At 42.5% G+C, this 21,764-nt stretch overlaps 1 protein-coding gene across 6 annotated transcripts in view; it reads left to right on the forward strand.

Moving 5' to 3' along the window:
• The window catches only part of LOC129866776 (F-actin-monooxygenase mical2b-like), a 79,703-nt gene that overhangs the window by 54,285 nt on the left and 3,654 nt on the right, over positions 1-21,764 (forward strand). Inside the window, exons 20-33 of one of the 6 annotated variants that reach the window (XM_055939649.1) lie at positions 400-513; positions 1,335-1,427; positions 1,630-1,722; positions 4,821-5,007; positions 5,130-5,206; positions 5,337-5,424; positions 10,423-10,519; positions 10,625-10,695; positions 11,408-11,473; positions 13,241-13,347; positions 13,479-14,262; positions 14,946-15,028; positions 17,003-17,098; positions 17,740-17,836. In XM_055939649.1, the coding sequence (XP_055795624.1) occupies positions 400-513; positions 1,335-1,427; positions 1,630-1,722; positions 4,821-5,007; positions 5,130-5,206; positions 5,337-5,424; positions 10,423-10,519; positions 10,625-10,695; positions 11,408-11,473; positions 13,241-13,347; positions 13,479-14,262; positions 14,946-15,028; positions 17,003-17,098; positions 17,740-17,836 (2,053 nt within the window). Of the gene's footprint in view, positions 1-399; positions 514-1,334; positions 1,428-1,629; positions 1,723-4,820; positions 5,008-5,129; positions 5,207-5,336; positions 5,425-7,204; positions 7,466-10,422; positions 10,520-10,624; positions 10,696-11,407; positions 11,474-13,240; positions 13,348-13,478; positions 14,263-14,945; positions 15,029-17,002; positions 17,099-17,739; positions 17,837-21,764 lie in introns of those variants that run through there. The other 5 variants (XM_055939650.1, XM_055939651.1, XM_055939652.1 and 2 more) reach the window with 5 other exon arrangements.

Genomic DNA, 21,764 nt, shown 5'->3' on the forward strand with positions numbered 1-21,764 from the left:
GGATACAAAGTCACCAGTCAAACCTACTCACATTTTACTGAGAGTGGAGCATGTTTTTGAAGGCTGGTAACAGCTTGGTAATCCATTTTAAATCCATTTGTTGGCAGAGGTTGTTTTCTTGCAGCATGTCTTGTTTCCATGGTGTTACAGTTCTGAGAATTCCAGGTCAGGTGACTTCTCTCTGCATGATGAAAGTGGTCTGTGATGATACTAATGAGTGAACATTCATATCTTCACTAGAAAAGAGATGTCAGTTTGTGCTGTTGAATTTTTCTCTGACCAATTGTTCCTCTCCTACTTATATTCAGCTTGCATCTCCTCAGTATTTTTTGGGGTGGGCTATGTGAAGAGCTAGATATTTTGGCGATTTCATTTCTGATATGAACCCTTTTTCTACAGACGGATCGATCTGCCTTTGTTTCTAAAATCACTTCAATACACCCTGTCCCTGAACCGTCTGCCCTTTCTTGCTTCTCTTCTCTTACCCCAACATCTCCTGTGCATCATTACAAGGTAAAAACGACTGCCGCTAGCAGTGCCTTGTTGTGGTCCTGACCAGCCCAAACCTAAAAAATAGCAGCTCACTCTGACAATTTTTTTTAATGGTTTTAGTGCAATGGAAGTGCTGCATCAAGTAGACTCATTCAAACGCCAATCGAATGTCCTGTGAGTTATCAAGCTGAACCCTTCAAGCCTGACATGTCTGCCGAACAGGCACCAGTAATTTGAAATGCATTTGAAGTATAAGAATAGAAGAAAGACTCAACTCGGTCAACTCACTCCAGCCATGTTGTTATTGGTTTTAGTGCAGCGGGAATGCTTCGAAAAGTAGACTCCTTCAAAAGTCAATTGATCGATTCGAAAGCTGTCATTCTGAACCCTTCAAGCCTGACAAACAGGTTTCAGTAAAAAAAACAACGAATTTGTAAGAAAAAGAGGGGAAAAAAGACTTAAATCATCAAAAATACAGTGAGCTGACTTAAGTGCAATGGGAGGGCTGGATCAAGTATTCAAAAGCCAATCGATCGATTTGAGAGTTATGAAGCTGGCCCTTTAAAGTCCACCGAACAGGTATCAGTAAAAATCTCCCTCTACAGTTGACATGAGAGAACAGAAGACACTGTTGTCAGCTCACTCTGACCATCCTTTTATTTAGCGCAATGGGAATGCTGAGTGTCTAGTAGAATAATTAGATCGGAGCGTTATCGAGCTGAACCCTTAGTCTGCCCAACAGGTATCAGTAAAAATGTGAAATGTAAAAAAATATATAGAAGCTTCTTAGAGTGTACATATGTTAAATCAGCTCACTCTTACCATGTTTTTATTGGTTTTAGTGCACTGGGAGTGCTGCACCAAGCGTAATGATTAAAAAAACAATTGATCAATCTGAAAGCTGTCCTGCTGAGCGCTCTAAGCCTGCCAAACAGGTAGGAGTAACAACTTCACTGTCTGCATGATTTCTGCATCTCCTCTCATGTCTGAGTAGAAATAAATGTCTTTGTTTTCCTTCATCTACACTATTCTGATCCTTACTTTTTCTGTTTCCCTCTTCCTTTCTTTTTTCCCCCCTTTAATATCTCTGTCTTTGTGCTGCTCCCTCCCTCTACCTCTGTGACTGGGTTCTGTTAGAGGACAGTTGGGAAGGTCTCTTCTCACATAGGTGCTAGGGCTGAAACTCTAGCCGTCCTTTATGAAACTGACCACAGGCCTAATGCCTTGCCGGTAAGCACAGTGTGACTAACGATTATGCTTGTGCCCAGTGGGAATATACACTGCTCCAAAAAATAAAGGGAACACTTAAACAACACAATGTAACTCCAAGTCAATCACACTTCTGTGAAATCAAACTGTCCACTTAGGAAGCAACACTGATTGACAATAAATTTCACATGCTGTTGTGCAAATGGAATAGACAAAAGGTGGAAATTATAGGCAATTAGTAAGACACCCCCAAAAAAGGAATGGTTCTGCAGGTGGTGACCACAGACCACTTCTCAGTTCCTTTGCTTCCTGGCTGATGTTTTGGTCACTTTTGAATGCTGGCGGTGCTTTCACTCTAGTGGTAGCATGAGACGGAGTCTACAACCCACACCAGTGGCTCAGGTATTGCAGTTCATCCAGGATGGCACATCAATGCGAGCTGTGGCAAAAAGGTTTGTTGTGTCTGTCAGTGTTGATGAGCCATCCTGGATGAGCTGCACTACCTGAGCCACTTGTGTGGGTTGTAGACTCCGTCTCATGCTACCACTAGAGTGAAAGCACCGCCAGCATTCAAAAGTGACCAAAACATCAGCCAGGAAGCTTAGGAACTGAGAAGTGGTGTGTGGTCACCACCTACAGAACCGTTCCCTTTTTGGGGGTGTCTTACTAATTGCCTATAATTTCCACCTTTTGTCTATTTCATTTGCACAACAGCATGTGAAATTTATTCTCAATCAGTGTTGCTTCCTAAGTGGACAGTTTGAGTTCACAGAAGTGTGATTGACTTGGAGTTACATTGTGTTGTTTAAGTGTTCCCTTTATTTTTTTGAGCAGTGTACATCACAAGACACACACACAAAAAAGTGGGCTCTATATCTATTACCACCCCACGCTTCAGGAGTTTTGGTAACCTTAACAACAATCAAGTCATGTCTACTGCTTCAGGATACTACATCTGTTATTAGTAGGAAAGATGATGCTGTTCACTGTAAACTGTAAAACATTCTGACCTGACTCTTCCTGAGACTTCTCCAGTCATGAGCTATGGTGTTTTGTGTAAAGGGCCTTCAGGGGCCACAGCAGTAGTAACTCCATGCACTCATATGGGTGCCTGTTCACAGTGTTTGGCCCCACTTCAGGTCTTCAGGTCTAGAGCAGTGAACAGCATTTTGCATTTTGCTTTGCCTATATGGGCAAAGCAAAAGCGAAATGCAATCTTGTGTAGAGCTTTGTGAAACCAATCTATTTGACTAGTTAGTTCTCTGCTATTGTCCCGAGAATTGTTGATTCATCATCTCTGTTGTTGATTCATTATCATCTCTCACTGGGCTGGAGAAATGCCCTACTAATATGACACATTAGGAAATAAGTTCCCATTCCATGTTGTATTATTCAGCCACAGTTGCACTAGTTCCATCTCACTGCCTGCCTTAACACCTAACCATAACGTGGATGTTGAGACTTGTTAGGTGGTCACACCACCACTTAATATTGTACACTGTTAGAAGAAAGGGTGCTATATAAACTCAGCCAAAAAATAAACGTCCTCTCACTGTCAACTGCGTTTATTTTCAGCAAACTTAACATGTGTAAATATTTGTATGAACATAAGATTCAACAACTGAAACATAAACTGAGCAAGTTCCACAGACATATGACTAACAGAAATGGAATAATGTGTCCCTGAACAAAGGGGGGGGGGGGGTCAAAATCAAAAGTAACAGTCAGTATGTGGTGTGGCGACCAGCTGCATTAAGTACTGCAGTGCATCTCCTCCTCTTGGACTGCACCAGATTTGCCAGTTCTTGCTGTGAGATGTTACCCCACTTTTCCACCAAGGCACCTGCAAGTTCCCGGACATTTCAGGGGGGAATGGCCCTAGCCCTCACCCTCTGATCCAACAGGTCTCAGACGTGCTCAATGGGATTGAGATCCGAGCTCTTCGCTGGCCATGGCAGAGCACTGACATTCCTGTCTTGCAGGAAGTCACACACAGAACGTGCAGCATGGCTGGTGGCATTGTCATGCTGGAGGATCATGTCAGAATGAGCCTGCAGGAAGGGTACCTCATGAGGGAGGAGGATGTCTTCCCTGTAACGCACAGCGGTGAGATTGCCTGCAATGACAACAAGCTTAGAGCCGACGATGTTGTGACACACCACCCCAGACCATGACTGACCCTCCAAATCGATCCCGCTCCAGAGTACAGGCCTCGGTGTAACGCTCATTCTTTCGACGATAAACGCAAATCCGAACGTCGCTCCTGGAGGGGGAAAAAGTGCTCAGTGCAGTCCTGTCTGGTCCAGCGATGGTGGGTTTGTGCCCATAGGCAACATTGTTGCCGGTGATGTCTGTTGAGGACCTGCCTTACAACAGACCTACAAGCCCTCAGTCCAGCCTCTTTCAGCCTATTGCGGACAGTCTGAGCACTGATGGAGGGATTGTGCGTTCCTGGTGTAATTCGGGCAGTTGTTGTTGCCATCCTGTACCTGTCCCGCAGTTTTGATGTTCGGATGTACCAATCCTGTTCAGGTGTTCTGCCACTGTGAGGATGATCAGTTGTCCGTCCTGTCTCCCTGTAGCACTGTCTTAGGAGTCTCACAGTATGGACATTGCAATTTATTGCCCTGGCCACATCTGCAGCCCTCATGCCTCCTTGCAGCATGCCTAAGGCACATTCACACAGGGACCATGGGCATCTTTCTTTTGGTGTGTTTCAGAGTTAGTAGAAAGGCCTCTTTAGTGTCCTAAGTTTTCATAAACTGTGACCTTAATTGCCTACCATCTGTAAGCTGTTAGTGTCTTAATGACCGTTCCACATGTGTTCATGAATTGTTTATGGGTCATCGAACAAGCGTGGGGAAACTGTGTATAAACCCTTTACAATGAAGATCTGGGAAGTTATTTGGATTTTTACGAATTATCTCTGAAAGACAGGAACCTGAAAAAGGGACATTTTCTTTTTTTTTTGCTGAGTTTAGAACCAACAATGCTCAATTACTCACTTTATGCCCCTCAACCATCCTCATTGTTAGCAGTAGACGACTACGGTAACAGCTTGCCTATTACATTGTTCTCACTGTATCACTAACCGGCTGCTGTTGTCTGTCTCCTGACAGTGTATCGTGCGGAAGGAGATCCCTCAGAACCTGGGAGGCAGTGACACGTGTCACTTCTGCTCCAAGCGTGTGTACGTGATGGAGCGACTCAGCGCCGAGGGCCACTTCTTCCACAGGGAGTGTTTCCGCTGTGACGTCTGCAGCTCCACACTACGCCTGGGAGGACACGCCTACGACTCCCAACACGGCATGATGCTGACACACCCACACACCAGCCACTCTCCCACCTGGGGACAGAAGCTGTTTGTGAATTATTTTGATCTTTAGTGTCAGCCGGCATGTGTTTTTACAGTGTTTTTTGTGTTTCAGGCAAGTTTTACTGCAAGCCTCATTATTCTCAGCGTCGGTCCAGCCTACAAACTTCAAGCAAGTTCTTGAGGAGAACGGTAAATAGCTTTCAGTAATAGCAAAACATAAACACAGCCATTTTTACTTATGAGGTATTCATGTTATTTAAAAAAAAATGTTTAATGTGTTTTACGTGGTCTGATTTCAATTGTATGTTGTGTCTATCAGACGCAGGAGGGCCAGGGACGTCTGATGTCTTCGCCAGACCGGAGTGACCCCTACTCGGCCACGGACAGCCTGCAGAGCCAGCCCTCAGGTACCCTGAGTTCCTTCCTTAGGAGAAGCCTGCGTTGGCCGCTGCACGCGGGCCGGGCAGTGTGTGGGACGCCCTGCCAGCTGGCCCGCTGGGTGCATGGGGCGGTTGGCCAGGCAGGGCTCCACCTCATAGACCACTCAGAGGACTACGGCTTCCTGTACGAGCTGCTGAGTCTGGGCATGCCCCTACTGAGCATACTGCACGAGCTCCTGGGCCAGATGTACATGGAGGCTGAGCAGCCTCAGCCTCACGGTCTACTGCACTAAGCTCAGCAGCGCCTAGGTCTCAGGCTCACCTAGAGCGGGCAGAGCCTGGTGCCGCTGGGCCTCTGGGGCTCATGGACTTAATGATGCACTTGTACTGTACTCGCTGCTATAGCACAGGCACTTGCTTCACAGTCTGTACAATGCTCTGTGCAGACTGGTTCAATTTCAAAAGTGTTATTTGTTCTTCCATGATTTTGATTTGACGCCGAGAAACACATCTGTTTGTTTATCAAAGTATTATTGCTACACATGGTCCTTAGCATTTGAGGTCATGTATCCTTTCAATTGCTTTAAACCTTTTATTTTAGTGTTCCCATGCTTATGTTTGGGTTCAACTTTTATTTTTAACTCCTAAGTAATCCAAAAAAGGATCCACTAAAAGCACTTTAGTTGACTTGGAGGTGCTGCTAAGGCCTGTGTGTAGTGCCTGGTGTGCTTGTGATGTGGGAAGTTAGAGAACGAAGTCCGGCTATGCTTCTTGAACTGCACTGCTATATTGCACATGTGCAATGGAAATGCCAAACAGTATTTATTTTCTGACAATAGCTTTTTTTTATGTAATTAAGATGATTCTGGAGACTATTTTGTTGGAATTTTTTTATGTGTACATTTTTTTGTTTTAGAACAGCTTTCACACAGTATTATTTTTGATTTGTCTAGGCCGTTTAATGGAACACACATTTGATTTTAGATGTGTCTGTTTGAAAAACGGATTCTTATTGTTGTAAAATATTAGTTAAGTGGGGTAGAAACAAAGATGTCGGGAAAGACCGAGAGGATTCAAATTTTTACTTCCTACACCAGGTATTGTAGCAAATTCTGCCCAAAATATATTTATATTTAGTTATAGTTTTTCTGCTTTTGTTGCTGGTATCACAAGCCTTGGATTTAATGCACATTTCTGCACATATTCTAAGATGTGAATTATCACAAATGTTTGTGCTGAAGTGTTGTAGATGTTCAATCAATAGCTTGTTCCGGTAGTATTACTTATTTTTCTGCTAATTATCTGTTATGGTACAGTGATGCAACAAAGCTTTTATTTAATTTGTGATTCTAAGTACTTGTGTGTCTTATGTTTTCGCTTCCATATATCCCCATTTTCATTCCTCCATTCTTTCTTTCACTTCATATGTAGCCTGTTTCACGTTTCCAATGCTGCAACCTCTGATTGGCTGAATTGTGGCTGCAGGAAGGTGATGGTCTGCTTGGGTCACGTGATCAATAGTGTTGCTTTGCATTAGCTGCCTTCATAGCTTTTAACCACACATGTACTATTCATGTTGAGAACTAGGCATGGGTCCTGTGTATGACAACGAGTTAATTTAGTTGGCCACACATTGTTTGTTAATTGACGCATGTTTCGAAAGCCTTCCATTCCTCCAAGCTAACCCACATGCTCAAGGTCCGCATGCCTCTACGTTTTTGGCATGCAGTTTTTTCAACCCATCTGATACATGATAACCTCCATGTCTCTACTTCTCTGTATGTCCCCTTGTGATTCTCTGTTGCAGAAGGTGCTTACCTCTCAGAAACCTTCTCAAAGGCTCTCTCATGTTCCTCCTAATACACAAAGCTGAGTTCATTGCGCTTGAGAGGATCCTATTTTGGGGAGGGGGGCAAAATTCTGCATGTCAGCTCCAGAATATTTTGTTGTACATTTTAGTTGTTTAAGAATTTGTCTGCTACCTTGTATTTTTCCATAGTGAATAAACGGGTTGCTTATTTATGCTATTTAAAGCTGTAAGTATAAATAAATTCATTTGATTACAGAAGTTACTTGCTTCCTCTTTTTTTTTTTTTTTTTGCTAAATTTACCAGCTATTATCCATGGCTTAAGCTGTTAAAAATGTGCTGTTTATGGTTTTCATATAGCATTTCATGGTTGATCCATTACATTTATAACATTCTCACAGCTTTCAAATTAATAGCAGAATTAACTATTTTAATATGAAAGACTTTGGAAAAAAAAGGCATTTAAAAAAATAAGAAGCTTTTTTTTTGCACCAGCAGCCTCACATTAATAACCCTGTTAAAAGCATAACGTCTGTTCGCAAAAAGAACCTGTCATTTGTTGACTGGCACATTCCCATGCACTTAACCACATCTGATATTTTTTTTAAAATCCAAATAGCACAGTCACTTACTGTCACAACAACAACTGATAGATTAGACCTAATACAAAAGCGTCTCAACTATGAACTGAAATCAAATAATAGTAATAGACCAATGCACGTATCCTTTCACTTTATGGCTTTGTCTTTAGAGTCTTTCATCTTTCATTCTGGGTCACCTCTGGGTCGAATCTGGTCTGCATTATAAGAATTCTCGCAGAGTTCATTTGCAAGTGGTGCTTTTCTGTTATTCTGCAATGGAATCCTAACATAAATCTGACAATGTTTGGGGAATTACCATATAGGTTAAGTAGGCTATCGTTCATGTATGTGTGTTGAAGCTGTGTTGCGTCGATAATCACGCACACACACACACACACACACACACACACACACACACACACACACTTCCACAATATACTACACAACCTAACCATCCATTCAGTTGATTCCGATACTGAGCATGCCCCATATATTTACGTATATATCTAGGTAATGTTTGTGTACGTTTTTTTCTTTTCTTTATGGTTAGCAAATGTAATTAAACTAATTGGAGGAACTTCTCAAAAGAATGTATAAAACAATGTCAACATTGCTTCAGTTTGGTTCTGTAAGTAATCACTAGCTGTAGCTAGCTGAATGTTCCCTGTAATGTTTCATGTCACATGGTTGGTGTTAAATGTTTTATGTTTTAACATGATGCTTTTCCAAAGTCTCAGTTTATACCTGTATATACAGGTGACTTCCAAAATAAAGGAAACGCCAACATAGTGTCTTAATAGGGCGTTGGGACACGACGAGCCAGAACCGCTTCAATGCACCTTGGCATAGAGTTCCAGACACTTGTAGAATCTATCGGATGGATGTGACATCATTCTTCCTTCATAAAATTCCATTATTTGGTGTTTTGTTGATGTTGGTGGAAAATGCTGTGTCAGAATCTCCAGAATCTCAATTGAGTTGAGATCTGGTGGCAGACGCCCATGATATATGGTTGACATCGTTTTCATGCTCATCAAACCATTCAGTGACCACTCATGCCCTGTGGATCGGGGCATTGTCCTTCCTAGGGGATCATAGCCATGGTAGCCAAAATAATGGTTCTGACTAGGTGGAATACAGCTACGACCGGAAATGACTTTTTTGTAGCAGGTTAGGAGAACTTACACAATAGGTCAGGAGAATTAACGTAGCATGTTAGGAGAATGAGGTTAAACATTTACATTTAAGTCATTTAGCAGACGCTCTTATCCAGAGCGACTTACAAATTGGAAAGTTCATACATATTCATCCTGGTCCCCCCGTGGGGAATGAACCCACAACCCTGGCGTTGCAAGCGCCAAGCTCTACCAACTGAGCCACACGGGACCAAAAAGTTAGCTAAAGTGCTCTCCTAACCTGCTACAAAAAGTACATTCCGGTCGTAGCTGTACTCCATCTAGTCATAATGCCCAGCATTTTTATACATGACCCTAAGCATGATGGAATGTTACCACACCTGTGTGGAAGCACCTGCTTTTAATATACTTTGTATCCCTCATTTACTCAAGTGTTCCCATTATTTTGGGAGTTACCTGTATAAAATGTGTAGATGAGACTGTTCACTGCATGCTGACTCATTGCTTAAGTATACTCAGTGTATATTTGCATAAGGCCAGAGGAGGTGTGGTATATGGCCAATATACCACGGCTAAGGGCTGATCTTATGCACGACACAACACGCAATGCAGAGTGTCTGGACACAGCCCTTAGCCGTGGTATATTGGCCATATACTATAAACGCCCGTGGTGCCTTATTTCTATTATAAACTGGTTGCCAATGTAATTAGAGTAGTAATAATACATGTTTTGCTGTCAGCCAATCAGCATTCAGGGCTCAGATCACCCAGTTTATAATAAACATTAGGAACATCTTCCTAATATTGAGAACAGCCTCAATTCGTCGGGGCATGAACTCTACAAGGTGTCAAGTGTTCCACAGGGATGCTGGCCCATGTTGACTCCAATGCTTCCCACAATTGTCAAGTTGGTTGGATGTCCTTTGGTTGGTGGACCAGTCTTGATACACACAAACTGTTGAGCGTTAAAAACCCAGCAGCGTTGCAGTTCTTGACACAAACCAGTGTGCCTGGCACTTTCTACCATACCCTGTTCAAAGGTACTTAAATATGTTGTCTTGCTCATTCACCCTCTGAATGGCATACATACACAATCCATGTCTCAAGGCTTAAAAATCCTTCATTAACCTCTCCTCCCATTCGTCTCAATTGATTTGAAGTGGATTTAACAACTTAAATCAATAAGAGATCATAGACGGACAAGGTGAATCCAGGTGAAAGCTATGTCATGGAAAGAGCAGGTGTCCTTAATGTTTTATATACTCAGTGTATAAAGTAAGGTCAAATGTGTGTTGTTACCATAGCAATAATGCAACCTGGGACTGTGTACTAGGCAGTTGGAAAAGAGACAGATGTAATTACACGTAGTAAGAGTAGTAGCGTTCCAAAAAAGCTTAGTCACCAAAGCTATCCTTGTTTGTTTATAGTAAACTTAGTGTCATAAATAGCTATACTAAATCTGGCAGAATGTATAACCTAATAAGATGGGTATGTTTTCAGGGTACACAGGCCTGTTGAATGGACTGTACACCCGCATGGTGCCTGAGGTGGCAGAGGAGGAGGCCGTGGACCTGGACATGCCTGACTCCAACAGGACGTGAGTCCACTAGTACAGCACAATGCTCAGAATGTGTCCTTGTTCACAATCCAAATTGATATTTGCCATTTGCTCGTTGTGTCTGTTGTCTGTGACCATTTGCAGTGCCGACTCGAAGAAACAGGACAACTCGAATACTTCTCTCCAAGCACAAGATTCTGCACAAGAGAAGAAAGGTGTGCAGGTCTCCCTGACATTCACCACCATGAGAAACACATCGGCCTTCTGATTTTTCCCTAGCTACAGCGATCGCTCTTTCCCTATTCTCCCCGTCCACAGCCTTGGCCTTGTAGCAGCGTAACTTCTCTCCCAGGATCATTAGACATCAGTCTGGATGTCGGGAGCATGTAGGAAATGATTCCATCCGTTTAGTGATATAACCCTGGTCCTGTGGGATATAGACATTGTTTATTATGCTCTGAGTGAGTTAGAAGCAGCACACCATGCTATGTTTCCCCAAGTGTGAGACTCCCACTCCTCCAGTTAAGGCGCTGAAATCTGGGTATAGCAGACAAAGCCATTCTCCCTTATTAATTGAATAGTTGTCTTGGTATGGGGAGCCCTGAGCACTGTGAATGGCCGGAACATTCTGTTTGGCTGCACGGATAGGGCTGTCTGTTGGCTGTCTATAGACCACATCTGTTCTGTTCTCCATGCTACGTTGGCTGGGCTCAGTTTTAGGTTTGTGACGTCACCCCATGGCTGAATTGGAGGAAGTCTGGAACGAGATCTCCTCATTGGCTTAGTTCACATGTACATTCAGAACTATACTGTAGCATCGTTTATCATTGTTGCGTGACAGACATCCAGTTCAAATGTGTTGCCCCAGATCAGAACTGTATGTGTTACTTATTACGTATTCTCTCCCTCTCCTACCCACACCTGTAGAACCTTCCGGTTCCAATTCATCTCTCCTGTCTGGGAACAGCCGATGGAAGAGGAAGATCCGCGCTAGTGAGTAGACTATCTGCTGTTGACAATCTGACATGATCATTTATACATTATCTGGCCTATCCATCACCTCCTGTCCTTATCCTACAGGCATAATTTCACCCCTTCTTATGCCCTACTGTGGCTCTACTAGCTCTGTGATGTTTGTGCTTTGTAGAAGTGTTGTAAAGAGCTGTTGCAGTTAGGGGCCTACGGTGCGTACTTCACGCCTTTTTAAGAATCCCAATGGGTCATTGACCTTCAACTCTCTCGCTTTCAATGCAGTAGTAAGCTATACTTCTAGCGGGCTATCCCTGGAGTTTGTATATACCAACTCATCGTCTATTTATGGAGTTAGACCTGAAGGACTGTAAAGCCCCATGGTTAAATAGAGCAAGATAGTGGAGATTAAAATCCAATCGGACCACAAATGACTTTCTACTGATGGATATAAGGTTTATCGTCTTTAAGCTGGTTACATGCAAGAATTTTTTTTTTTTAAGTTAATGTGAGAAGGCCTGAGCGTCAGAGCTGTTCTCTCCACACTAGAGGGAGCTGCTGATCTCTGGGCAAAAGAGATATTCGTTTTTTAATATTTAAATATTAGTTTTTATCTGGAGTTGTCTACAATTGAATGAGATTAGATTAGTGTTTAGAAAAAGGTAATTTTTCGGGATAAACAACATAAATGTGCTCTCTTGCTGATGAAACTCAATAATTCTGGTTTCTCTGGTAACTCTTTTGAACCATAAGGGTTTAGCATACATTATTAGAACATTTCCCACATGATTGGTCATTCATGCGTGATGACCCTAATGTTATGCACAATGACAACACAGGTTTATTTAGCATATGCATGTTAATGTGAAGGCATGCGAGTTGTGTGTTAAGTCTGACCTACAGCACTGTGTTGCTGTATGAGCTCTGATGAATGTATGTTATCTACACTGAACAAAAATATAAACACACCATGTAAAGTGTTGGTCTCAGGTTTCATGAGCTGAAATTAAAGATCCCAGAAATGTTCCATGCGCACAAAAAGCTTATTTCTCTCAAGTTCTGTTTACATCCCTGTTAGTGAGCATTTCTCCTTTGCCAAGATAATCCATCCATCTGACAGGTGTGGCATATCAAGAAGTTGATTAAACAGCATGATCATTACACAGGTGCACCTTGTGCTGGGGACAATAAAATGCCACTCTAAAATGTGCCGTTTTGTCACACAACACAATGCCACAGATGTCTCAAGTTTTGAGGGAGGGTACAATTGGCATGCTGACTGCAGGAATTGGCAACAGCTCTAGTGGACGAGGTTTGAATGTTCATTTCTCTACCATAAGCCGCCTCCAACGTCGTTTTAGAGAATTTGTCAGCACTTCCAACTGGCCTCACAAACCGCAGACGACGTGTAACCACGCCAGCCCAGGGCCTCCACATCCGGCTTCTTCATCTGCGGGATCGTCTGAGACCAGCCAGTCAGACAGCTGATGAAGCTGAGGAGTATTTCTGTCTGTAATAAAGCCCTTTTGTGGAGAAAAGATCATTCTGATTGGCTGTGCCTGGCTCCCCAGTGGGTGGGCCTGACTCCCAAGTGGGTGGGTCTATGCCCTCCCAGGCCCACCCATTGCTGCGCCCCTTCCCAGTCATGTGAAATCCATACATTAGGGCCGAATGAATTTATTTCAATTGACTGATTTCCTTAAATGAACTGTAACTCAGTAAAATCGTTGAAATTGTTACATGCTGCGTTTTATATTTTTGTTAAGTATATGTTGTACTCTACTCCGTTAGCTCTCCCTCTCATCCTGGTGAGACACTTCTCACATGAAAACGCTACAGAAAAAGAGGAGCCCATCATTGAAGAGGCCAACTTTGATTTCAACGTGATTGAACCACCAGTAAAACACAAAATTCATACAGATACTCAACAATTTCCTATGTTATAGAAACATTTCACATATAAACCTTATTGCAATTGAGCAATAAAACAATACTTTGGTACTGAGCAATAAAACAATACTTTTTTCAGCAGGTCTCCCATGATGGTCCTAAACTACCTCCAGATTCTCCGAATCAGAATCCATCGATGGGTAAAGAAGCGCCTCCTGTCACCAAAGTGCCACAGCTGGAGGAAGCAGTCGGCCCAAAAAAGAGGCTGACCCTGTCCCTGTCTGAGAAACAGAAGCTCCTAGACTGGAACCTGGTTACTCCAGAAGAGGCCCGAAGCCCTGGAGGAGGAGACCCATCCAAACACTCCAAACCTCAGGACCAGATCCTCCAGAAGGACCCATTGCCTCAGGTAGACCCAGAGGCAGAGCCAGTCCCAGCTCAGCCCCAGCCGACAACGTCCATGTTCCAGATTTGGGCAAATGTCTTCAGAAGATCTTTTGGAGTACCAGGGACAACCACAGACTCCAACACAGTTGTCACCAGGAGGAACAACAACGGGCCCACCAAGCCCAGGCCTCTGTCTGACGGCGCCTTCAGCTTTTACTCCCTGTTTGGGGCTACTGCCCAAAGCCAGGAGACCGAGCCAGTGGGAGTGGGTCAGAAGAGCCAGCCGACCCCACACCCACGCAAGGCCTCCATGGGTGATAGACCCGCAGACCTGCCCACGCTACTGGACCAGGTGTCCCTAGGCAGCAACAAGTCCGTGGGATCCTTCACCACAGACGACATGGCCTCACTGCCACCCAGGAAGCTCAACTTCTGCTCCTACCTTAGGCTGAAGAAGAGAGAGGGGCCGGAGAGCGTGGGAGCGGGGGTTCTGGAGAAGGACATCACGACCATCCTGTCCAACATCAGGAACAAAGGTCAGGGGTCAGGAGGATGTGATGAGCATTATGATAAGCTTCTACTCCTTTGCCGTCCGTGGCTACTAAATGCTACAATGCTATAATGAAATGCTATAAATTAGATTACAATAGTAGCCTATACCTGGTGTTTTAATGTCGATGGGTTTGGATTTCTGAGCTTTACCTATTATTAATCATTAGTTATAATAGAAACATGAGGGGTGCCATAGCCGAGGGTTTACACTAGGAGTTATCTGTAGGAGGAAGGGTTATGGTGGGTGCAGTTAAGCTTGGGAGGAGCTGAGTGCAGGGAAAACGGTCACATGTGGCAGTAGTGATAAGGGGAGAGCGCCATGGATAAGGGGGTCGAGGTCACGTTAAGGGAAATGGAACCGTTCATTGCCCGTATCACTTAGTGTCCTGCCTAGCAATAAAGATGCAATATTTTAGCAAGATGGAGGAGACTCCACCCAAAGTGAGGTACATATACCACCACTATTATAACCATGTCTTTGTCGATTCAGCTGTTCGATCCTTTGGGAAGAATAAACTTGGTTTAAGCTTTCATAGTGTCCGTTGAGTTCTTACTCTGATAATTAGAACCTAACAATGTAAATCACATAGTTGAAGTGAGTATACAACTACAGTTTGAAGACCACTGCTCCAGTTTAATGTCTTTGTGTCGTCTCATCAATACACAGCCTCCAGCGAACAGCAGAAGGATGATTCCAACTCCTCAAGTGACGATGAGCTTGTCCCAGCCAAACCTTTGTCCCAGCCGAAGGTAAGGGCCCTCTTCCAATACTCTTACATGCGTCATTCCTTCCTGCCTTTCTTGGAAGTAATCACTGATCATGATGTTAAATAATGGGTGAAAGCACCAATCCATGTCACGTCAGATCCAGTGGCGGTCAGTGTCGTTTAATAAGATGAGGGAGGACGTTTTTTTTTTTATGAGCATGGCCTTGTTTCTATTACAGAATATTGGATGTCTGTCGTTCATATTCCATTCACCCAGTTCAATGTAACATCGATAGGTTTAGGCTACTACATGATAATTTTCCCTATACCCATCATGAGATTGCTATATGAATTAACGTTTACAACATAGGTGCACACAGGTCGAGAGAAAAGGTGACAGACAGTGACACATGGACAGACAGTGACAAATTCAATACCACCTTGCACACTCTTGCCTGCATCTAGCTTATCTAGGGTCATTAGTCCAACCGTTGCAAACGAGACTTTCTATTGGACAAATTCCAAGAATTGGCGGAATGAATACAACCCTGATCACACGTAAACACAGTTCACATTCATAGCAGCTACGTTGTATTCCTTCTCGCATCTATGCACTCTCCTCCTCTCACATTTTCCCTTCGCTTGTGGACTTCAATGTACAACACATCAGCTGTATGTGACCAGGCGAAAAAACCTTTCCAAGCCAAACCATATCAAAACTGCTGCAAACAGCCTACATCGTTGTCCCCATATTAGCTATAGTAACATCCTAGTCAACATAGCTAATAGAACTAATGCGTTAGTAAACCAGCTACAATCATGAGGTAACGTTAGTGTATAGTCAGTAAGCAGTTTAGCAGTTACACCGGCAGGCCCGGTGGCAATTAATACATCCAAAAGCTTACCTTGACTTGGAAGAGTTTCAGTGTTGTGTTGGATAGTCATAGCCAGCTAGCTAACATGGCATCCCTCTGTTTGAGCTGGGTGTTTGAGTAGGATAAACTAGATAGCTGCATTTGCTAAGTAAGTGAAACTGAAAGTGAGAAAGAAATGACTCTCTCTTGCTTCTCCTTCATTTTTTAAGAAATGAATTTGTTGAAAACTGTTCAACTATTGTCTTTTTACCTCTGGGTCAACTATTCAACACATTTTTTTGCACTGCAGTGCTAGCTATCTGTAGCTTATGCTTTCAGTACTAGATTCATTCTCTGATCCTTTGAGTGGACAACATGTTAGTTCATGCTCCAAGAGCTCTGATAGGTTGCAGGATGTCCTCCCAAAGTTGTCATAATTACTGTGTAAGTCTATAAAAGGGGGTGAGGACCAAGAGCCTCCTAGGTTTTGTGTTGAAGTTAATGTACCAGGAGGAGGACACACGCTAGCTGTCCTCCATCTACACCATGGTGCTACCCTACAGAGTGCTGTTGAGGCTACTGTAGACCTTCATTGCAAAACAATGTGTTTTAGTCAATGATTTGGTGATGTGAATATATTTAGTATAGTTTTATCTAAAAAGGATAACTTTTTAAATGTTTTACAATTTTTATTTTTATGAATTTCACTGAGGATGGTACTCCTCTGAGGAGCCTCCACTGGTCAGATCAGTGATTAGATGCAGCTCTCCTCAAGGCAGAGGATACAGAGGAGGCAGAAAGAGGCCGGTGGGGAACAGATAATCCATCCTCCATTAGAGAGTGATTATTGGGAAAGCTGAAGGAGCACATCATGACCTGCTCTTATCACATTACATACAGGGAGGAAATCCCACTCTGGTGTTGTAGTAGGTCTGGGCCATGGCTTCACCGCACACACTCCACCCTCTCATTTTGAGCACTGTTTTTTGCACTTCTCTGTTAGGAACAATCTCTCCTACTTCCGCCAGGTCAGGATAAGTGCATGACTGATAAGATATCAGACTGTTGTGCACAGAACACTAATAGTTGTGACTAAGAAAATAGGGTTCAACTCTGCTGTAAGGTAAGTGGTATGTGACACTGTCTTGCTGGTCTGTGTTTAGATCCATGGGCGCTCAGAGAGACAGAGGAGGAGGCAGGAGAAGACTGTGATTCAACAGGACAAGAGAGAGCAGCTGAAGAGACTCCACAGAGCCCAGGTACAGGAGAGCACATAAACAACACAACCGCACTACCACACAAGGGGCTTCTGGGATCATTTGCCATTCATTTACATGTTTTATAGACGGGTTGGTTGTTCAGCAACAAAACTGAGGCATGCGCAACTATGGGGCGAAACATATGGGTTGGCTTAGATTGTTGGCAACATGTAAGCTATTTTTCGGCCCTGATGTTTATTGAAAACACAATGAGCACTTGTCTCTCAAAATCATTATTACAGTTATTGGTTAGCTAGCTATCGAATTTGAGCATATTAGCATTGACATGAAATCAGTCAAAACACCTTAAAACAAGACATGGTATCAATAACAAGATGAAACGAGCCCCTTGCGATTCCCCACATGGTAGTTTCTTGTCATTCTTGCTAACAATCTGGCCATCCAGTATGACAACAACACGCTGACTTCTGCCCCATGGAAGTGCGCACATCGTTTTCGTGACGTTGTCAACGAACCCATCTATATAGATATTTTTTTTATGATACATTTGAATCACTCATGAAGTCTTCCACAAACGTACTTGATTTGTTGGGGAGATTAATGGAATATAAATATTATGTGTCAAGCTACATTGTGAGCCTGTCTTGGTTGATTCTGACATGGTTGTTTATTGTGTGAAGGTCATACAGAGGCAGCTGGAGGAAGTGGGGGAGAAGCAGAAGGACCTGGAGGAGAGAGGGGTGACCATTGAGAAGGTCCTTCGAGGCGAATCCCCAGGTGAGTCCCAACTGCATGTACTGTACCTTTGACGAGTACTGTACATTTGTCATCCCATGCTGTGCGGATTCCAACAGCTGCACTGTGTACAGTATGAGTGAAGTACATAAAAGTGCATCCGTTCAGTTGATGTATCTCTGACTCGTGGCCAGAGAATTTTACGAGTTTAGGAGAATGGATTGGAAGGGTCAAAATCAGAATGTTCAGTAAGTTGGCGTCCTTGTCCTTGAATCAGAGATGCCTTATTCTCTGAAGGTAACACACAAAGACATGGCACGTGAAGACTGAGCTATAAACAGAGAGCGGAGAAAGGTATGGCTGATAATGGAACTCTAATCTTTGTTTGACCTCAGCCAAGAACATATAGTCGAGACACGTGAATACTGCATTCAGAAAGACCTATGATCGTTCTAGTTGACCTGTTTCTGTGAGGTTTGAAAGTGGCAATGCTTCTCTAATCATTATTTCAATTTCCTTATCTTGAGTAGTCTACAGTCAGATCTACTCTGATGCATTTGCTAGGAAAATATATAATACAAATGGCACCAAATTATAGTCATTTGCATTCTAAATAACCTTAACCAAAATAACCTCAAGTTAAAATTGTTTTGAAATCACTACAGTGGCAATTGGCCTTGTGAAGAGAGGAAGGCGGTGGGAAAGCTACCCATGTTTCATTACCCCTGCACATCGTGATATACAAGTTAGCCATTAAAGACAGCCATTTTAGAATGAAAAACAGTCATTCCTTTTAACAAGTAATGTTTTTATACTGATAATCATAGTCCTCAAAGGTAAATTGTGTTTTGCCGGAATTGTAAATGGGATTTTCATACGTTTCTCAGAAATGGGTTTGTTCCTTCTGCACCCATCAGATTTTTAAAATAAAATAAATATATATTTCACGTTTATTTAACCAGGTAGGCAAGTTGAGAACCAGTTCTCATTTACAACTGCGACCTGGCCAAGATAAAGCAAAGCAGTTCGACACATACAACAACACAGAGTTACACATGGAGTAAAACAAACATACAGTTAATAATGCAGTCGAAAAATAAGTCTATACAATGTGAGAAAATGAGGTGAGATAAGGGAGGTAAAGGCAATAAATAGGCCATGGTGGCGAAGTAAATACAAAATAGCAATTAAAACACTGGAATGGTAGATTTGACAGTAGATGAGTGTGCAAAGTAGAAATACTGAGGTGCAAAGGATCAAAATAAATAAATACAGTAGGGGAAGAGGTAGTTGTTTGGGCTAATTATAGATGGGCTATGTACAGGTGCAGTGATCTGTGAGCTGCTCTGACAGCTGGTGCTTAACCCTGTGGCACCCCCATAGACTGCCAGAGGCCCGGAAAACAGGCCCTCAGATTTGACACATTGAACTCTGTCGGAGAAGTAGTTGGTGAACCAGGCGAGGCAATCATTTGAGAAACCAAGGCTGTTGAGTCTGCCGATGAGGATGTGGTGATTGACAGAGTCGAAAGCTTTGGCCAGGTCAATGAATACCGCTGCACAGTATTGTTTCTTATCGATGGCGGTTAAGATATCGTTTAGGACCTTTAGCGTGGCTGAGGTACACCCAGATAAAGAATTATAGGGAGTTTAAGCATAGTTAGCTGTTACTTTTATTACAATTATATTAAATTAGATTACAGTGCATAAAAGCACACAGAACTGAGTAATGCAATTGTTTCATCAAAGTTTTTTTCCTTCTATTCTCAAATGGAAAGCACATCTCCTTTGTAAAGTCATTTTTGTGTAAAGGCTCAATGTTAAAAGCCTCCACTGAATGACTGAGTGTATCTTGTCTAAATACCATTGAGACCTATACATTACAGGCAGGCTCCTCTCAGTACAGTGAATGATTTCGCAAATTCTGATTCTAAAACTACACAGAGATATTATCTTGTGTTGCAGTGGCAGCCATTGTGTGGCTGTTTTTGCCTTGTTTGGATAATTGCATTATAGCGAAGGGCTCTTGGAGCAATAGAATCTTTGTTCATTTACATTATTAACATACTCCAAATGGATAGAAAGAGGGCAGGGGTAGGTGTCAGACAATGACAAGTGTATGTGCATGTGTAACAGTATAACTTTAAACCGTCCCCTCGCCCCGACTCGGGCGCGAACCAGGGACCCTCTGCACACATCAACAACTGACACCCACGAAGCGTCATTACCCATCGCTCCACAAAAGCCACGCAACTTGTAGGTTTCAGAGCAAGTGACGTAACTGATTGAAACGCTAGTAGCGCGTACCCGCTAACTAGCTAGCCATTTCACATCCGTTACACATGGCAAGATTCTGAGTTTGAAAAAGGAACACAAGGCTTTTTCTCAGAGTTTAAACTTTGCATCTGACTCTCCTCAATCAAAATAGATGTATTGTCTAGGTAAAAAAATAAAATATGAATCAATGGATGTTTGCCGGGGTATTTGGAGGCAAGGGTCACAGTGCTGTACAGTATGTGGCAATGGTAGAGAAGGAGCTTCCTCTTAATTGTCTGACAACAAAGACGGCATAATGTTTCAGAAGATTTAGAAAAGGCACGAGGAGCGGTCGTTCAATCAAACACACTCTTCTAATGGGTCTAATATGTCATATCTGTAGTTAATTTAAATCTCTGTGTTAGTAGCTTTGACATAAAAATCTATTTCTCCAGATCGTCACCCACTAACTTGTTTAAATGACACACTAGTATGGAGAATGTGCTTATGCAGTTTAAATACCTTTAGTCTGTTGTCTGCGCGTTACACTTTCATGCTATTACATTTTCAAAAGTTAACTCTTTAAGCTCCTCTGATAGTTACGAAGTTCCATTATAAAGTGCTTTATGAAGTCGCTAGCGTTAGTATTAGGCCGTTCCACAAAGTGATTACCTTTTGCATCCCTTTGATATTTTAAGTAGAAATTGTGGACCAATATTGAATTGTAAAAGTCGGTTATATTAAGTCCCCTTTACTATAGACCCCATGGAAAAATCAATCAATCAGATTTTTCATATGAAAAAAGACAGAACCCACTGGGCACAGATGTCAATTTAACGTCTATTCCACGTTGGTTCAATGTAATTTCACTGAAATGACGTGGAAACAATGTTGATTCAACCAGTGCTGAAGTGTCAAAAAAGCTGAGGTGCCAAAATTCAGCATTTTGACATGTCCCTCCATGTGACTTCTAGGAAGGTTTTAACTCACTTAACCCCAACATTTCTCCAAGTTCACCTTCACTGTAAAGCCTTAGTTATTTTTTTGCTTTGGCAAAGTCAATTTTGAATATTATTATCTATTTCATGTGATTAGTGATTCATTTACATCTGTCCCTCATTTTAAGGTCAACTCTGTTACATGAACTGAACTCCTGTTCTAATATGGTGAAACTATTCCTTTTTAAATGTGTTTTTTCTAAATAAACATTGAACATCTAATAGTCAAATCATAGGGTAAAAGTAGGTGAGCAGGTTCTACTCTTTTTGGCCATTTTCTGGTGTTTTGTGGTGGAAAACTGAGCAGGTCGAGCATAACACGCCAACCCTGTTACTCATAAATAGACAGGCTAGAAACGTTTGAACAATAAATACAAATTGTGAAGCTTGCGTTCAATTGCCACTCCCTGTTCCACACAATAATCCCCTTGTGACAGAGGGATTTACGTCAACCCTGTTACTTTATAGTAATAGGCACTTTCTATATTCATTTTATTTTTTTATTTATTGAGATGGGGGAACACTTTTTATGAAGTTGAACGTGTGCTCTTTATTACAGAATGTTAAAATCAGGTGAAAATCGAGCGTTTTTTTCCCCCACCAAGTTATACTTCTCAAAAGGCACCGAATTGATGGAATGACCCATTTACGTTATAGGCTCATGTACAGTTGGACGATTACTATGTCCATCTACTGTATAACCTTGTGACAGGGAGC

This window comes from Salvelinus fontinalis, chromosome 12, assembly GCF_029448725.1.
Source record: "Salvelinus fontinalis isolate EN_2023a chromosome 12, ASM2944872v1, whole genome shotgun sequence".
Taxonomy (NCBI): domain Eukaryota; kingdom Metazoa; phylum Chordata; class Actinopteri; order Salmoniformes; family Salmonidae; genus Salvelinus; species Salvelinus fontinalis.